This window comes from Nematostella vectensis, chromosome 13 (assembly GCF_932526225.1).
Source record: "Nematostella vectensis chromosome 13, jaNemVect1.1, whole genome shotgun sequence".
Taxonomy (NCBI): Eukaryota; Metazoa; Cnidaria; class Anthozoa; order Actiniaria; family Edwardsiidae; genus Nematostella; species Nematostella vectensis.
The window spans coordinates 4,783,222-4,802,220 of record NC_064046.1 but is presented as its reverse complement, the minus strand read 5'-3'; the positions used below and the strand labels follow the sequence as shown (position 1 = coordinate 4,802,220).

General features: G+C 37.9%; 1 protein-coding gene across 4 annotated transcripts; it reads left to right on the top strand.

Moving 5' to 3' along the window:
• Positions 1–1,499: 1,499 nt before the first annotated feature.
• LOC5518098 (dopamine D2-like receptor) lies at positions 1,500–18,959 on the top strand. Of its 4 annotated transcripts, none has more exons than XM_032362507.2 (3): positions 1,500–1,645; positions 13,035–13,963; positions 17,390–18,959. In XM_032362507.2, exons 2-3 carry the CDS (start codon positions 13,702–13,704, stop codon positions 18,223–18,225), a joined length of 1,098 nt encoding a protein of 365 aa, XP_032218398.2. In that variant the 5' UTR covers positions 1,500–1,645; positions 13,035–13,701; the 3' UTR covers positions 18,226–18,959. The 4 variants fall into 4 exon arrangements, with proteins under 4 accessions (XP_032218398.2, XP_032218397.2, XP_032218396.2 ...); XM_032362506.2 differs by lacking the exon at positions 1,500–1,645 and adding an exon at positions 2,334–2,460; XM_032362505.2 differs by lacking the exon at positions 1,500–1,645 and adding an exon at positions 10,364–10,526.
• The last annotated feature ends 40 nt before the right edge of the window (positions 18,960–18,999 follow it).

Genomic DNA, 18,999 nt, shown 5'->3' with positions numbered 1-18,999 from the left:
TTGTATAGCCAAAGGGTAAGCGATCGCACATGACGCGCACACTTTCCGCAGGCGTGGCGGGAAAATGATAGCGCACGCTGACGGACGCGGATCTCCCGCCAATTTGATCACACGCTGTGACGCTTCCGGCTAAAATCACATCAAAGGTTAAGTTACATTTTTTTTTCTTTTACGACGTTTGTTCGACGAAAATTCTTATTAAGGCCAAGTACCAAGATTAAAATTGTGCTCATAGTAATCATTAGTTCCATTCTCTTCCTAATAATTCATTGGGTATTATATTCTTATATTCACTAAAAGAGCATCATTTAGATGATATTAAGCCTTAAAATGTCCCAAAAATAAGAACTGCCCAGCCTCAACTGAAAATATGTACGTCTACAAACAAAAAAAAAAAAGAAAAGAAAAGCTAATAAAAAATTATAATGGGGAGTGGTGTAAATTATGTCGTTTCTTTTCGCGGCAGGTTAAGGTTAATCAGGTTCAAGAGGGACACATAAGTTGACACACGGAGAATGTGTGCATCGGAGCCCGCAGTGTTTCATGGGTATCAAGTAAATATGTAAATAAGCGTTAATAAAATACAAATCCAGGTTTCAAAAGCTGTAGAGTTCTTGTTATGTTCTTATAAACATTCACACGGCTTTCAGAAACAAGGATTCAGCTGTTTATACGCTATCCATGAAACACCGCGGTTTAGGAGACATAGATTCTTGAGTCCAACCTAGGAACCGACCATTAGAAAAGTGAAGGGGGGAGGGGGGGATGGGGAGGTTTCAGTCGAGCATGTTCTTTTGTGTGTCTCCAGGACGTGCAAGATTTTTTTTTTTCATCGTTGTATGCATCATTTTCAGTAAGGTCTGAGATGCATGCGTTGTTTTCAGGCTTTTCATAACCTATTTTAAACCCCTCCCCCTCACTTTTCTAACGGTCCGTCCGTTATTTGAAATAGGTGTATAAAGGGAGGTTTGCACCAAGTCTATTCTCTCTTAGATTTTTAGGGGTAGCGGTGGGCGGTTACTTCGAAAACTGTTATAATTATATTGTGAAATAAGCCTATTCTCTAAGAACCACCCCCTTACTCGAGGTAATTGGAAAAGTACCCTTTAGTGATTACTACTTTAAATGCTAGATGCATCTGTGCTAAATATAACCATATGCCATAACGTGAATCATAGTATTATTGCCTAATTTTGCATTCACCGCGAGTCTTCGGCAGACGTGACATATTTACACGCAGTCGCCTAAATACCCCAAGACAAGCGAAGCCGAGCTAGGGGCTTCCAAATAGACATTTGCTCAAGTTTGATTATTTATGACTTAACGTTTGGCACCAAGCCGCAGTATTCAGAAGAATCTAGATGGAAAATAAAATTAATTGGCGTTAGTTGGAGCTCATATCCTCGATTGTTTTTTTGTTATCTACTTAAAAATCTTCAGAAATAAGCAAGTGATATTCCAATTCCAATAAATGTCATTTATTGATGGGTTTATCCGCTCATATCGGCCGCCACATCCCGATATTTGACGAAATGTAAACAGTTCTTAAGAGTTAAGAGTACAAGAGGAGGTGTTCTTGCCGGATACGAAAACCTCATCTTCCACAAGGGAAAGAAACCACAGTTTAGTTGATCGTCTAAATCAGGTAAATCCATTTGAGTATTGCAATTAATTGATAACAAAATCCCCTGCTAGAATTATGATGGATCGGTAACGGGTATGTTGATGCTATCAGAGGTTTGTATCCTTCTCTAGCACTCCTAAAAATCATTACTTTTTAATGGTGTAGAAAATCATAAGCGTATCAGCCTTTTCTGAAAAGCATCCCCTCCCACACCCCGTACACAAGTGTTATTTTATACCTCTCGTTTTATCGCTCGTACGTGCGTATCTAGTTTCAGATTTTATGTTTCTTTTGTTTCGTGATTTTTTCTATATTGAAATACACTAGGTTTATAATTAATTTATGAAATTTGTTTAAATTGACATCAACAGAGGGAGAGGGAAGCATTTTGGAAAAGAGAATTGGATTTCTATATATTCAAAAAATCTTGGAGTCTTTTTTTCAAATGATATTATAAAACAACAAAAACTCTAGCAAGCAATATATATTTATATGTTTTCATGATTTTTTTGAAGTAAAGTTGTAAAAAAGAGCAGAGAAGCTCCAACAAGTTTGCGTATTGTTTGCACATCACAGTTATTGTCCAACTATTGGCTGTTTTCAAGTAAAAGCCTCATCTTTATTACCGTACTGTATTGATTTTTTAACTCCATCAAGTCTAAACCCGGGACGGACTCCTAGCGCGCCCGACATCAACACAATCGCTACTAATACGTTATGCAAATCATTTGCATATGAGAGGATTGTTTGAGCTCAGAACTGTAGTCTGTCACTTCGCATTCACTCAGAAAGACAGGTCTTAGAAGCGAATGCGCTTTATCGCCGTATCGTGAAAGGTGGGTACTTCGTTAGAGACATCCACAGCTTTGACGAAACATTTTTAAGGAATAGATACAATAATGTGTAAAAAAACATAATAATTCCTCCTACATTTAAAAACTCTCTTGAAAAACGAAAGCAAACCCAAAAGGATAGGCTACTATTAGTTTTTGTCTTTGCAAAAAGTGCATTTCTAGTTAGCATTTTTTTACTTTGATCGTCCTTCAGAAATTAAAAAAATATAAACATTAAATCCCCAGTAAAGCTAAAAGAAATGTGTTTCCGGCCGTAATTTGCGCAGGCAAAATTGTTATCGCAACTCGATAAGAACCTGCTCATGTCGCGAGTTTCAACAAAATAATTAGCCAAAGTCGGCGCTTCTATCTTGTCTTCGGCTATCTAATACAGTGAAATCGTTTTTTTATGAACTCTCCTAGCAGGGAATCCATTTAAAAAAAGTAAGGCGTTTATGAAAATTTGATTCACTTTAAAGTGCAACATTTTGATTATATATAATATATAAAACGGCTAAGTCTTATAAGCGTTTGCTTGGTTTTTGTAGCTAAAGTGCAGATGACACCAGGTTGTTTTGTCGAATTGTATACTTTTTAAGATGGCGGTAAAAACGTAAAACAAAATATTATCAGCATTCTAAGGCAATAAAAGTCAATGTTAAATCAAAAGAACTTTAATTGAAGGTAAGATTGGCACGAAGTACTTCAAAAACATACTCTTGACACACAAAAAATATAATAATCGGAAATATAAATAACAAGTCGGTACTCTTTTTGGAATAATCATTTCTTTTTTACGGATTATATGAATATTGAATTCAATTTAAGCACTTCTGGACGGTTTTAAATGGTTCATTTCCAAAGTCATGTTTTTTTACTTTCTTTGATGTATTTTGATGAGTCGCTCTTCATCTATTGCAGTAAAACGTTATCAAACAGATTTTCAAATTATATTTTGACCAAAAAGTCCCACACATCCCGTTTCTAGGCAATCACATTCTGTTTTGTGTGTTTTAATATCCTGGACTATTTAGTGGTTTATTTACTGTCAAATCCAAACTGTTGAATTGTTCAGTTTGTAAAGAATAATATCTTGAATGTTTTTTTTTTAATTAGAACACATTTTTACCCAAAATAAAATAGCGTATACATTTCTTTTTTTGGTTTCACACGATATTGTTAGAACCTTCTCATAAAAGCTTATTGTCTTTTTAACTCAAACCAAAAAAAATTCTCAAACCAATTTCTTTTTAAATTTTTGTTTCTTTTCCGGCTTTGTCCCTAGATATCCTCCTATTCATCATCCAAGAGTAAGCAAAACAAAACTACTGTTTAGTTTATTTTTAGCAATGGAGAGAATCTCTAACTTGCAATGCCATTTCGTGTATATTTAGACCAGAGTATATTTAGTGTTACGTATGATAAGTGCTGACATTTGTTAATGCTTGAATTAAAGTATCAATAACTTCTTTTTGGTGAAGGTTTTTGAGCAATGGTTTTGTTATCTGTGGTACCTCGGATACTACTAGGCAGGACGGGAATGCGTGATACACAATGGGTTTAAGATAATGAGGGTTTTGGTTCTAATTTATTTGTCATGCAGATGACAAATGTTATGTTTTTCGTTATCAACGGAAAAATCTTAAAATCTAAGCTTAAATTATGCTGAAAATCTCGCCATTATGCCGGCATCGTGCTCGATGCTCAGACTATGTCATTATGCTCGGAACCATGTCGACATAATGACCCTACTTAACTGCTTAGAAAACAAAATCTCTATAACAAATTGCTTTGATTTTTAAAGATAAAGTTTTAAATATTCATAAAAAATATTCGGATTTTTTTAGCCTATTTCGGAATAATCGTGATTTTTATAAAAAAAAATCACGATGGAGAAAAATCCGGGAAGTTTTTTAACCCCATCTAGTTTTCAGTAGTAACGTATATTAAAAGGCCACTGTTGGTAAACCAGAAGATGCAATATTTAAGATAAAATACTCAAAATAATTCTTTAGGAAATTCAAAAGGCAAGACTTGTGGATATAGAACGATTTATTCAACTTTTTTTTGAGAGAACCAGAGCTTGCACTTGCGTTTGATTGTTTCGGTTCGATTCCGACAAAATCAAATAAAAAACGAAATATTATTTAGTGATTTCATGTTCTATACAAACATTTATTTGCCTTTGCAATTCAGCTTTACAATAGTAATAGAGCAATATGGTAAACCAAATTCAAATCTCCAACTGAAATAATATGGACTCTTATTTCATTACCCTTGGTACCAGAGCCTCCAGACTTCTCTCGTCCAGTGACGCTCAGCTTTGCTCGTCGCGACATTTTGTCTGGGCGTCAATGGGCGAGAGAAGTTTGGAGTCTCTGGTACCAAGGGTACTGAAATAAGAGTCCAATGACAAATTATGACATCTGTTTTTCACACCCGAGTTTGCAGACATTTTCTTGTTTTAGTTCAGAATCGTAGAGTTCAGCGATTGCTTGACACATATGTCAAGGTTACCGGGTGCCTTGAAGTGAAAATTCTATCGAAGAGATTTTTTCATCTTATTCCCTACTACACTACCTTTATTATAGCAAAGAAAACGTTTGGAATTTTATTGTCTTCTTGAAATAATAAGAAAAAAACGAAGTTTTCTTGAAGACTTTGTTTAACCATCAAATGTTTTTTAATCCTTTGTTTCTTATAATTTCTTATCACTTACTGGAACCCAGTGTTCCCTACATCCGGGACCTTAGATTTTAGCTAATTAGCATACTGTTTTACGCGGAAAGCGTGACTTCAAAACTATCAAATTCCGTTCCTTTGTCTTCAGATCTACCCTGGTTCCAGAGCCTCGAACGCCTCTCGAACGTCGTTTAGTGAACAAAGCTCGCTCGCCACTAAATAGAGAGACGTTCGGGGCTCTGGAACCTTTTTTAGGCAGGCGTCGCTCGCTGCTATGGAGGGGGGCGAGCGACGCCTGCCTAAAGATGCCTGCGAGGGAGGCTGCAACTGAAGACGAGGTTACCTGGTCTTGCAGAAAGTTCTATCAGCGTTCCGAAATATTTACCGATGGATAAACGAAAAAGGCAGAATTCTGCATGGGGTCGTTTTCGTTTTGATTGGAAGACTAAATGTGTTGTTGTGATTAGAAGAATTCAGATCGAGAGAGGCTCGCCCCTAAAAGTCGTTTCTACGCGTATCCCTGTTTTAAAAGAAAGCTAATATGCATTCATTGTGGTTACTTTTAATCTTAAAAGCCTAGAGGTGAAAAAAAAGGCTCGAGGTGGGAGGTGCCTTTAATCTGTGATTTATACTCCCAGACATTAGACTCCAAACAGACATACCGCCAAGGGGCGGGGGAATTTTTAGATTTAAATATTTGAGACCAATATTCCCTGTTGCCTTGACAAAAGGGAATATATAGGGCAATATTATTCAACTCACGACTGCTTAATTGATCACCACCTTGGTGCTTCAAGTGAGTTCTTAAAGGGAATGACCTGAATCTTATCTTTGGTAACCCGCATAATATTATTGGGATTCGTAAAAATGCCACATGAATATTTATCTTGGTAGATAGATAGTTTCTTAGCATAACACTCGGGGCAATAAATTTATAATCTCCTTGAGAAAACTCCATGCGCTAACTCAATGCGCAAACTCCAGGCGCAGACTAAATGCGCAGACTAAGTGCGCAAAATCCATGCACAAGCTCCGGAGAAAATCCATGCGCGATCTCGCGCAAACTCTATGTGTAAAATCCATGCGCGATCTCGCGCAAACTCTATGTGTAAACTCCATGCGCGATCTCGCGCAAACTCTATGTGTAAACTCCATCCGCAATGCTCAGACTCCATCTGCAAACTCTCGATTCGCGAGGTAGGCGCGCAAACTCAATGAAGACGTAGCATTAACTTCCTCTCATTAACACGGGTAGACTCGGGTCAAAACTAGCCTGAATTTGACGTTAGGTTTGGTTATTAGATTTAAACATGTTCCCTCGCTCTTGTTAGCAGTGTAATAAACACTTACACTTGTCAAATACGGATGCTCAAAACTCCATCACTAAAACCCCAAAACCCATAACACTTGAAATTGACGACACCGCGATGACAGTGGCTAGGGAATGGAGTGGGGTTTTCGCATTATTACAAATGGCCCGTATTTAGATATATTTTATCATTTTATTTTAAAAATGCCTAGTAACTTTATTTTTTCAATATTTGATTTGATTGGCCTCGAATAAAATGATAGGAATGGAAAATCAATGCACCATATGCGTAAAAGCTTGAGTCGGCAATTTAAAAATACAAGAACCGCTAGTCTATGAGCACTTAGTAGGCTAGACGACCTTTTCTTTAATCTTTTTAATCGGAGTGAAGTATTGTTCATATGCTCTTCCCTGACCGCATTCAAATTAACCTCAACTTTTCAATATTCCAAGCCACCCCTTTTAATGCCACCAAAAGAGCTCTCTCACATCCTTCAGACTTTTGTTTTGACTTGTGGTCAACGTTAATGTAATACTCACCAACCCAAGTCTAGAAATGTTACCTACAGCGGATCCCCTCTTGAGGAGGTGAGTAACTAAAAGAGAGTACATGCAAAGCGAGTGCACATAACAACGCGCTCTGATCTAAATGCCACAATTCGGGGGCCCCGACATACTAGACGATACCTGATTCAAGGTGAGATATCTAGTGATATGGCTCCCTTGCCGTGCATAATCTGTAGAATCTGTAGAAGCTCTGTGTTTAATGTTTTGAACAAGAACACTCATTTTAAGTTTCACAAGAAAGTCTTTTCTTTACACTATTACGAAGTTAACCAGAAGATCCAGAAAAAAAAACTATTTTTACACGATCATAGAGGAAATTGTCTTTTTACATCTTGGTAAATCTATTATATCATTTGCAATGCCATGCACACAGGCTCGCACGTTCGCTAAAGATTTCCATGACCTTTTTTTAATCAATCATAACACTTAGAATTATAACACTGACTGTCTATGTTTTATGTTTCAATACCACACTGGACTGTCTGATATGTTTTAATACACTGGACTGTCTGATATGTTTTAATACACTGGACTGTCTGATATGTTTTAATACCACACTCTTAGGACCATCAAGATTAAGGTTTATTTTTTTAATAAGTTTTTAAAAAAGTTTAATTTCTTCTGGGGGTTTTGATTGGAAGAGAGCAAATTATTTTAAACAATTTTAATGACTCCACATCACAGAAACATGGCAGAAACAAATGGCTAAGGGTGTTTCCTGACAGTTTGATAATTACGCGTTGGTTTCGAAAATATTTGATGAAACTTCACCACCACCACCACCACCACCACCACCACCATCATCATCATCATCATCATCTTTTAAATCTTTATCCTTATAAACAACAACGCTGTTGAATCAAGAGCACAATCAGCAATCAACATCATCCGAGGGGGACTTTCTATAAAAGTAGACGGCGGGGTGATCGCCCAATCATTTAGGGTATAAAATAGGGTATATAGCTCCTATCCCTTAGAGGGGTTTTAAAAACATTTCCTCTTCTGCTTTCCCTAAGGGGGTCTCACGCTACTTGATAATCACATCCTAATAACAACTGGACATGCATGTTGTCAGAAATGAGATGTGCTCGATGGTGGCCTCTGAGGACCGCAATTCAGGAAAACTGAAAATGTGCTTAGAGTTAGTAATTGCTCCGACCACAGGTACCCCAAGCTCACTGTGTGTGTGCCATGGTTTACAGTAAACATATGAGATTGAACTAAGCCGTTCACTTTACTAGGAAATTAAATCGTAAAACTCTCAAAGGGGAAACAGAACAATGTATCGAAATGCCGGCCCAAATGGCTTCAAACTTCACCCAGACCATATTTAAGACTTCACTGTCAGGTCAGAATATTTTTTTAGAGTTTTACGATTTTATTTCGTAGTAAAGTGAACGGCTTGCTTCAATATTAAAATATGTTTACTGTAAACCATGACACCCTCAACGTAACGTGAATCACTATAATTTATCCAACAGTGAGCTTGGGGGTAAGAATTGCTGTTGCCCACACCCAAAGTGCTATCTGTTAGTGCTAAAACTGATTTTGCCGACGATCACCCCCGTTTTCATGGATGTCCCCCTCCCCCCCCCCCCCTCCCCCTGGCACTGCCACTAGGGTCATCAATAGAATCACCTTCATGATCGAAATGATCAGAAAGTCGTCTTCATCATGATCCTGACTATGATCCTTCAGGCCCACGTACGGGGAACTAGAAAATTGAGAACCACTTCTGGCTAGAAACAGAATACCTATAAGACATAAATTGGTACGAAAAAAAGAGAAGAAAACTTCTCATCGCTCTCCTTCTCTCTCTCAATCCTGGCTACGGGCATGCAAGGGCAGTAGGAACAAAGTTTGTTTGGCTAAATTCTGATAATAAACCAAAAAAATCCCTCATATTTGCCTTGTTTACGACGCGCTCTCCGTGTTTGATAAGAAAACAGCCCGGTCAAGTTTACATTGTTTAATCTAAGCTACTACCCCATGGCGCGCGAACAGTCCCCGACGCGCTATCGAAACCTGCCCGACCAATAAAATCTCTGTTTCTACTGCCCTGCTGCCCTTGGGCCTGTCATCGTCTTTCTTTATTTTTACCATCACTCTTATCGCATCCAGCCATCCCGCCATCACCTGCAACATAGTCGTTACCAACAACAGCAACACAACAACAACATTGTTGTCATCCACAAAAGTCGAAAATTTTGAGTGTTTTTTACGAGGATTACTTCCGATACGGGACCAAAATACTATTTCACAAGTATTTTTGATAAAGAAATAAAACAAATAATTTACGCGCGAACAAACAAGAGACTGTTCAAGGCTTTAGCATGGAAATGGAAAGGCAAATAAATAGCTAACGAGCTGGTAAGGGAGTTTTGATGAATACACTTTTCGAACAATAACATCAACAACTAACCACATATCAACACATAGTAATAATGGGTTAACATTTATAAATCGCATATAAAATGTAAAGTTATGGAGAAACGTTTCAAGAATTTGAAATTCAAAAAGCGCTGTTGATGTAGTTTAGATTGAATTGTCCCTTCTTTTATTTTAAAGTAACATCATTAATTGATATCGTGCATGGAATACTTTAAAGCAATATAACTTAAAATGTCTTTTCATCGTGTTTTGTGTAACCTAATTGGCGGTGTTATGATGTGGATAAAAGCAATAAAAGGCATACGTGGAACTGTTCATTTGTCAACATTTTTATTAAATCTATGACTAGACTAGATAATAATAATAAGTTTTACACCAGACTTACATTGAGATCTATCCTCACCTTGCCATTATATTTTTCAATGATCTTTTTTTTAAATTATCTTATATGTTTTCCATTTTAGTTGTTCTTTTTTGCTATTTTTAGTTGAATATCTCACGTATAAACAAATAATGTTTCGTATCTCAGGGAGAATACGACAGGTATCGTGAAAAAATGCAAAAATTACAACCTATTAATAAAAAAGACAAAAATAAGCAGGAATATGACACTATGCTTGACACTTTCTTGAAAGCTCACGCAAAAGCGTAAAGGATGCCAAAGTAATTACCGCGGAGGCCCTTAGGGTAATAGTAAGCGTTTTCAGTATACAGCACGGCATTTCTCCCTATAGTATGGCACCAGATTAGTGTGCTAGTTAGTCCTGTGGTCATGTGTATTGAGCTATGTTTAACCACACTTATAAACACATCCCAAAGTCGCCTATTGAGTAACTAGACATCCAAGGAAAATAATGACCGATTTCTTGTTTGTGTAACCAAAGTGAAAATAATTTTTCAAGAAGTCAATTTAAATTAGTAGGCGTGTCTTACTAAGGAAATAGAAAATTCGATGCTATGTGCATATAAGAGTTTTATAAAGGCGTAATTTCTCGGTGGTGCAGTGCATGTATTCTTGGCAACAAAAGACTCATCGCTTACCGCAAACACTGCATGTTGTACATTGTTAGTCTCTTATTTATGTATAAAGATACTGACAAGAGAGACGATCGCTTAGAAGGTAAGAAGACGGCGATTAGGGCACTTTTATACACCTATTTCAATAAAGGTTGTCAGTGCGATTGCCAAATGGGGGTTTTACGACCGAAAGTAACCATGAGTCTCGAAGAATATGGATAAATCAAAACAGTTATCTATTAAAGGTTACTAATGCTTGGCTCTGACGCTGGACTGTATTTAACACCTAAAATTTTACGAATAATTAGTACCCATAAGCAATGGCATTTGCCATTCGCCATTTGCACTGACAACCTTTTGTGTAATAGGAGTATATAAGTAGTGTCGAAACTAGGCTTGGCGAAAGAATGGAAGGGAATACCATCAAGTATTTGCAGGTAAAGCCATGGGACTTTTGACAAAACAAAGACAAGCTAATGATTTCATAAAGATTGTTGTACCATTTCTTACGTGTTCTATTAGTATAATGACAGCGAAGCAGACTTGTTAATTTAATCCGTTTTCAGGTAAATACTATTGATATTTTATACAAGAATTTCTCCAATTAAAAGTCATAATCACCATTATCGCAGCCAATTTGTAGGGATACAAAATGGAAAGAACTCATTTTTAACATTTGCTTACATTTCATTATTAGTGTGAAGCATATAATGATAATAGAAATAGAAACCGAAGATGAAAAAAACGTTTTAGATTTTTATATACACTCTTTTTTTTATAAGAACGGCTCATTTTCAGTTGAGGCTGGGCCGTTTTTATTTTTAGGACATTTTAAGGCTGAATATGTTCTTAACGATGTTCTTAACGTTTAATGTATCAAAGAATATAATACCCAATGAATTATTAGGAAGAGAATTGCCTTGATGATCAATAGCAATAATAAGGTTGTTACTATGATGAACACCATTTGATCCTGCACTTTAGAACACATCAGGACTGAAAAAAAGCATTTTTTTTTTGCTATCTGAGCTGCGGCATGTTCTTAAAATTTGGTGAAATCTCAGGCTGGACGTTTTAATAAAAAAAAAGGTTCTTATAAAACAAAAAAAAGTGTAAGCAAATTTAGATCCATGATTTAGATCAATCGAGATTTGAACGATGCTGATAAAATATGAAAATTAAGTTCATCACGTGACATTCATAAGCAGGTAGGTTTGTAATAAAACTACTGTGTTTTATGTAAACATTCATTTGCCTGTCCTGCGGCTCTTCTGTAGACTCTTTTGTTATGAACATTACATTAGAACACTTATAAATTATATTGAAAATATACTTTTTGAAACACAAAATGCTACATATATAAAAAAATTCTAATAATAATTCTAAAAATTAAATCTTAAAGAATGCCGATCACCCACTCCTTTGTTATTCAAAATACAGCGGCTTATTATTCGCAAGGAAACTTCTAAATAACAATCTACGAATGAAGTCTGATAGTATATGATATTTGATTGAAAATATTTTGGTTTCTCGCTTGAATTAGCCGATGGAAATGGAGGCTTTGTGTGACTCGCCGCCATTGAGCATAAAATAGCGGCGCGATGGGCCTTTCATTACCGAAATAAAATAAAAAATAATAAAAAACGAGAGACAGCTGTACGTGGTTAACAGAAAAGAACTTCCCCGTGGCCCATGCACAAATCATTCGCCCTAGATGTTAGCCAATTTAATAACGACCACATGATTTCTGAACATTTGTGATGAAAGTTAAGCCGGGATCTCTTCCTCTGTCATGGAAAAGCGGGTCCTCTCCCCGAAAGTACCGCTACACTCATACCATCCAGCGCGCCACAGAAATTGGTTTCAGGATCAAGATTTTTTTTTTTTTTAGTTTCACGACTGCGATGTAGTAATGCACAATTTCGACTGTTCTGATTTTTTTTTGTAAAACACAATTTCAACCTTGTTTTGATATATGTCCCTAATTCCACCCGCCTACTCAGACCACCTAGTTATTCTACAGCTTGTCTGTAGATTTTCTCGTCACAAAAATGAGAACTTGACTAGGCTAATAGCAGACTCCTTAATACTGGATCAGACGATGTTATCTTTCTACTTAGCCAGGGAGACTAGACACGATACAAGGGGTGGTATAGGCCATTAGGAATGAAATCACTTATTTCGCAAGGGTAGATGTTGCCACGTAGGCGATATCTATCGCAGAAACTCGAAATGAAGCAGCGAAACTACAGCATAATTGAATCCCATATGCATTAACCATTTGGATCAAAAAAGATGATTTATGATTGTCTGATTTTATTTAAAAAATTGACGATTTCAAGAAGAAACGACTATAAATATACCGTCAGGGCTGATATTAGGCTGTAATGTAAAATTGAAAAACATTTAATTAAATATCTATCATCTAGGATTTTAGTGAATGGTTCCATTATCTGTAAAGATTATTGCAACTTAAGAAAGTATCGTGTGTCAGTTGGAATTATCTTCAAACTCGCAACAAGAGACGAAAAAGACACACATTTCATGATTGGGAAGATCCTTGATTTAATCTTACAAGAAAGTTTTTATTTATTCTGCATTTTTTTCCCAGGTGAACACCCTTTTATGAGGCGTTGGCTGGAGTGAGATATCGGAAACTCTTCCTATCCTTTGTGCAGTCGCTTAGATACCTACTGCAATCACGTTTCAGTTCTCCGTCTACTTCTTGTGAATGAAGTATCATTTCAAGGGCCCTGGAAACTGCCATAGAGTTTATCCTCTCGCTGGTCCGAATGGAGTGAAGTATCAGCCGCACTTCGGTTTTCGTGTGCGCTGTTAAGATACGTTTTATCAACTGAAGTCTTGCCAAGTTTAGTGGTTTACTTTTCTTACTGTTTACTGTTCTTACTTACAGCCTACTAGCTGCTAAGTAGTCTCAAGGGTTTTCCACTATTTGAATATCGAGATCATTTATCCTGTTGTTTTTCCGAACAGACATAAGGCTCTTACCCAAATTGCCTCGTCAGTGTGTACTCAGCCTCAGCTCCTTCTACGGTAAGTTGGTTCAGCTGTTGAACAACTTGATTCGTTGCAAGAATTGTGAAATCAGAGACATCACAGAAGAGTGAGTTATTGCGACAAGGTCGCCCTGGGAAGAAGAACAAAGGCTGAGTGAGAGTACTCTTTGTTCTTGGCACGCCGTGCGCAGAGCTATTCATCTGCTGTAGAATCAACATAACAATCAACTACCAAAATCATTAAATGCCAACGTCTGAAGAATGTCAATGAAATCCAACAATTCCAGCAGTCCCCCTCTGTTCCAGTACAGTGATTTAGAGCTGGTTGGATGGTGTTCAGCATACGGGATACTCGCAGCGCTCATTATATCCGGCAACCTTATCGCCATCGCCGTGCTCACACGTAAGCGGATGTTGAGCAAGCGCACTAGCTACTTCTTGCTGTCCCTCGCCGTCGCTGACATGCTAGTTGGGTGTGTGTCTGTTCCCATGCACATCTACCAGATATCCTACTCACTAAGAGGTAAGAGTTGTTTCTTGCATACACATTTATCAGGTCTCCTTTTCCCTAAGAGGTAAAAATTACTGCTCCCATACACATTTATCAGATCTCCTACTTACTTAAAGGTAAGAGTTATTATTCCAATACACATTTATCAGATCTCCTATTCCCTATACATATAAACATATACATATACACACATTTATTTATCCACGCTTGCCAAACACAACTAGTCTTCAATTATCAAGTATCAAGCTGGTTACAAGTTGGGTCGTGCTTGACAAAATGGAAGTGTTCAAGCGATGGTCCTCAGCGTAGCTCAGGGGTGAGTTTCCTCCGAAAAGAAAGAAGGGATTTCGCCTTTGTTTGTCTACAGAGGCCGTTCCACAGCATCGCGCCGCTATACTCAAAAGCTCGATTTTCAGAAGTTCGTTCTCGGTTTTGGAAGTGCTAGATCTGTACTAATATTACAGAGATTGTATTTCTTTCCACAGTCACTAACTCCCGTGCATTGGTGCTTAGGCTTGGTGTTACTTGGTGTTGATTTACCATTTATAATTCTATATACCAAATTCGCTTTTGTACGTTTGTGCCTAAGTTCAAGTGAAGGCCAATTTTTTTAGGATGTCATGTGACCTGATTGAAAAGTCATCCCCTGTAATTACCCGGGCAACGCGAGATTGAAATCGCTGAAGTTTGTCTTTTAAAACTTTACCACAGGTACCCCACAAGGGAGAACAATAATCGAAGTAGGGTTGGGGAAGGGCTAGATATTTATGAGCGAACTTTGCGGGACAAACTTCTTCAGCCTACGGAAGTCGCCTATTCCCGCACTTGCCTTTTTACAAATGTACTCAGTTTGTTTTCTCCATGTTAATTTGTTCTCATTTTTTAATTTCAACGCCGAGACTTTTGTGAATTGTCTTGACTTTTTTTTCCCCATTTATGTGAACGGATAACATAAAATCGACTTTGTGTTTAAGATTATAGTTCGAGCCGATCACCATGCACTTTGTTTTAGACGAGTGAAATTGTAATTTGTTTTCCAGCAGCCAATCACAGATGTTCTGTATGTCGTTATTTAATAAATTAGTCCAGTTCGAATCATCCTCGGAGGTAAATATTTGGGTGTCGTCAGGATACATGCTAGGGGTGGTGGAGGCTAGACTGGTTGGTAGGTCGTTAATATAGATAAGGAACAGGAGCGGACCCAGGATTGACCTCCTCATCGCAGACGATGTTCTTGGATGAGGATAGGCGACCATTGTTGTTTTCTCTTTGAAAGGTACAAATTAAACCAGTTGATCTCTATACCCCTGACCCCGTAGGTTCTTAATTTGTCCATAAGAATTGAGTGGTTGGCTGAGTCGAAAGCCTTTCAAATATCTAGGAATACTGCGCCAATTAATTTTCCCTTGTCCATGTTTTTTACGCCAGTTATCATCTGAATTAGAGATGTGAGGTCGGAATGCGAGGGGCGGAATCGGATTGTTTATTAGACAGGAATTGAATCCTTAATCAAATATTCATACAATTGGCGAAATATTTCTTTTCCGAAAATCTTGCTTATTACAGGTAAAATAGATATTGGACGATAATTTTCTGGATACCGTCGGTCGTCCCCTTTGTGTATAGGGGTAACGCGGGCGTATTTCCAAGCGTCAATAAAGACAGAGGTAGTTAGGGAAAGATTGAAAATTGCAGTTAATGAAGGAGCGATCACCTCAGCTGTAATCTTAAATGCTCTGGCCGGAATTTCATCAAACCCTGTAGCTTTGGACGCTTTCAGTGTCTTCAGAGACATTTTAACATTATCTACTGGGATCTGTTTAAAATTGAAATTACTGTTGATATAATCTGTGTAATGTTTGTGATTGCTGTTTTAATTGGAAGCTTCCGCTGCTAGCTTTGGCCCAATATTAATAAAATAATCGTTAAAAGCATCAGCGATCTCATTATCGTCTGATACAAATTTGTTTTCGATCAATAAATCATTCCCGATCGTTGACTTATTGTTTTTCCCAGTGATGGTGTAAATAAGTTTCCATGTCTGCCTGGGATCAGTTTTTGTACATGATTCTATTTTTTTTAGCTTTACGCATTTCAATATTTACCTTTATTTCTGCTTGACTGGTAATGCTGCCAGTGTATGATTGATCCTGTTTTGGCAGCGCGTTTTATGTGAAAGTCCCGATATCGTTCATCAATAGTTTATTGAACCTGTTAATCCATGGGAATGTCTATTTTGGACAGGTGCTTGGCGATCCAGAACCTTCCATGAATGCGTTTTTCCAGAGGTGCCATGACGAGTTCGCCTCATTGGAGTCCAAAAAGCCCTCCCAATTTACATCATTCAGATCCGCAATAAAATGGTCCGGGTTGAAGTCGTGTTTCTTTAGTCGTAGGCCTGCTTCTGCTAATGCGGACAAATTTCCTACAGCCATAGACCATATAATGATCCGAACTCCTATCTTAATTACCCCGGATTCACATGTTTTCTCTTTTGCGTTTGCTTAATACAAGATCAATTAATGTTTTCGACGCTCGTAACACGCGTAGGTTCTTTTATTAGCTGCTATATTTTAAAAATCGAGAGTATCGACTGCAATTGCTTGGTGTGGCTCTCGAGAGGTTTTTTCAAATAATCTGAATGTAGGTCTCCGGCTAAAATTAACTCTTTAGAGCCGCATTTTTTTCAGGAAAATTTCAAATCCATTCTGACTTAGAGTTTGGTGGTCTGTACCACGTAGTAAATTAGAAACGGTTTACAATGTGGGCGAAATATTTCTAAACATATTATTTCTAAATTTTATTGGGTTTTAGGTCATGGCGGTTTGTAAAGGAAATTGCGTCAAAACCGCCTCCCCCTTTAACACGATCATTCCTTATAATATTGTATACCGGCATGGAAAGCTCTGATTCAGAGAGGTGAGACCGTCGATTTTAGTCTCGTTGACAGCTGGAACGTCCAAACCCGAGTTACGAAGTATTAAGCGAACCTCATCTTTTTGGCCTAATATTGAATTGATATTAATTGATGCAAAAGTGAAGCCCTTCAGCTTGGATAAAGTGAAGCCCTTCAGCTTGGATAACCTCCCTAAGAAGTAAGAGTTATTATTCCCATACACATTTATCAGATCTCGTATTCACTGATTGGGAAGAGTTATTGCTCCCATACACATTTATCAGATCTCCTATTCCCTAAGAGGTAAGAGTTATTGCTTCCATACACATTTTATCAGATCTCCTATTCACTAAAAGGTAAGAGTTATTGCTCCCATATATATTTATCAGATCTCTTATTTACTAAAAGATAAGATTTGTTGTTTCCATATATATTTATCACATCTCCTAATCACTAAAACATAAGAGTTATTTCTTCCCATACACGTTTATCTGATCTCCTAATCACTAAGAGGAGTTTAAAGGTACTTTATTTGATTTCAGGAATCTTTCTGAAGCCCAGTACCCTGACAAGTATTCTTCGATCCTCGGACGTATTCTGTAGTCTGGCGTCTACCTTTACGCTTACCATCATCGCGCTGGAACGCGTGTTCGCCATAACATTCCCCCTCCAACACAGGGTGACCACCAAGCGTGTGTACCACGTACTGGTGTTCTCCGTTTGGGTTCTCTCCGCGGTACTCTCGAGCTTTTACTTCCTGTACACGTACAAGATCCTTGCGCATCAAGTTTTCTTCTACTTTATGATGGTGACTTTCTTTCTCTCGATGATCGTCATGCTGCTTGCCTATACTGCCATCTGGGTTAAAGTCAGGGCGACACTCACGTGGAAGGGGGAGAAGACGACACAGACCTGCATGTTAACTTCCGACAGCTTCACCGACTCCAAAACCGCGCAGGAAAAAACTATGATGATGCAACCAAAGAAAAGCAAAGAGGTCGCACTACCAAGAGTGGAGTGTGAGAAAAAGAAACACCAACCAGAGAACAAAGAAAACAGAACTATGATCAAGGCTTCCGGTAGCGAGAGGTCACGCAAAGGGGGAGCTGATAACGACCGGAAGTTGGCCGTCACGCTATTTATAGTAACAGCAGTGTATATAATCACTTGGTTGCCCTTCCAAATCGTGAATATGGTGGTGTTTTTCGCGTGCAGCCGAGTATTTCCCTGCTCTATTATGCCTGCCGCAAATGTCGTCTATTTCTGTAAACTCCTTAACTTTAGTAATTCCTTTATTAACCCCGTGGTATATTCTCTACGACTGCCTGACTTTCGGGTGGCCTTGCGCAAAAACATACTCAGAAGATGTATAAAATGAGGCGAAAACATACTCAGAAGATGTATTAGAATGAGGCAAAAAAATCATACTGCAGTGATGGCAGTGATAGTGATCGCCGTGACGTTGTTTGCGCTACCTTAAATGCGCATGTCACATGCAAGTCAAACACTTTTCTGTGAAATTCTTGTTTTTTTACCCTATGTGACAGCACACGGCGAAACCCGAGAGCGCCTCGAACGTATGCCGACGAGTGGGCGAGAAGCTTCGTGTGCGACGTAATGCTTGGTCTATTATTTGAAGCCTGGGAGCGAAAAAACCTCTGTCACCCAAGTAATCGTTTTTCCAAGCACTCAGGACCCTTTCCTTATACGGACATTACATACCATATTTGGGAGTAGGCTTCAACCTGGAAGAGAGCCATTTAATGCACATGTTTGAATTTTGAACGCAGGCTTTGTTTTGTTAAACCATGCTAAGAAAGCTAAATTAGAATCTTGTGTTTAACAAGTATAGCTGTGAAAATAATGTTACCGATTTGGGTTAAAGATTATGACGTCATGTGGTTTTTACATGCACAGTGTGGCTATGACGTCATAGTCGAGGTGGCTTGTCAATTTTAAAAGCTTATGGGTTTGTGTAAAGGCGAATATATTCTTGTATAACCGTAAACATGTCCATTCGGTAACTAACGCTTTAGACATACTTGCATATTTTTGTAGCTTGCTGTCATTTAAGAAATGAACTGTATGCCAAAATAAAAAAAAATGTTTAAATCTGGTTTGTCAGCGGGTCTTCGCCACAGATTCGTATTTT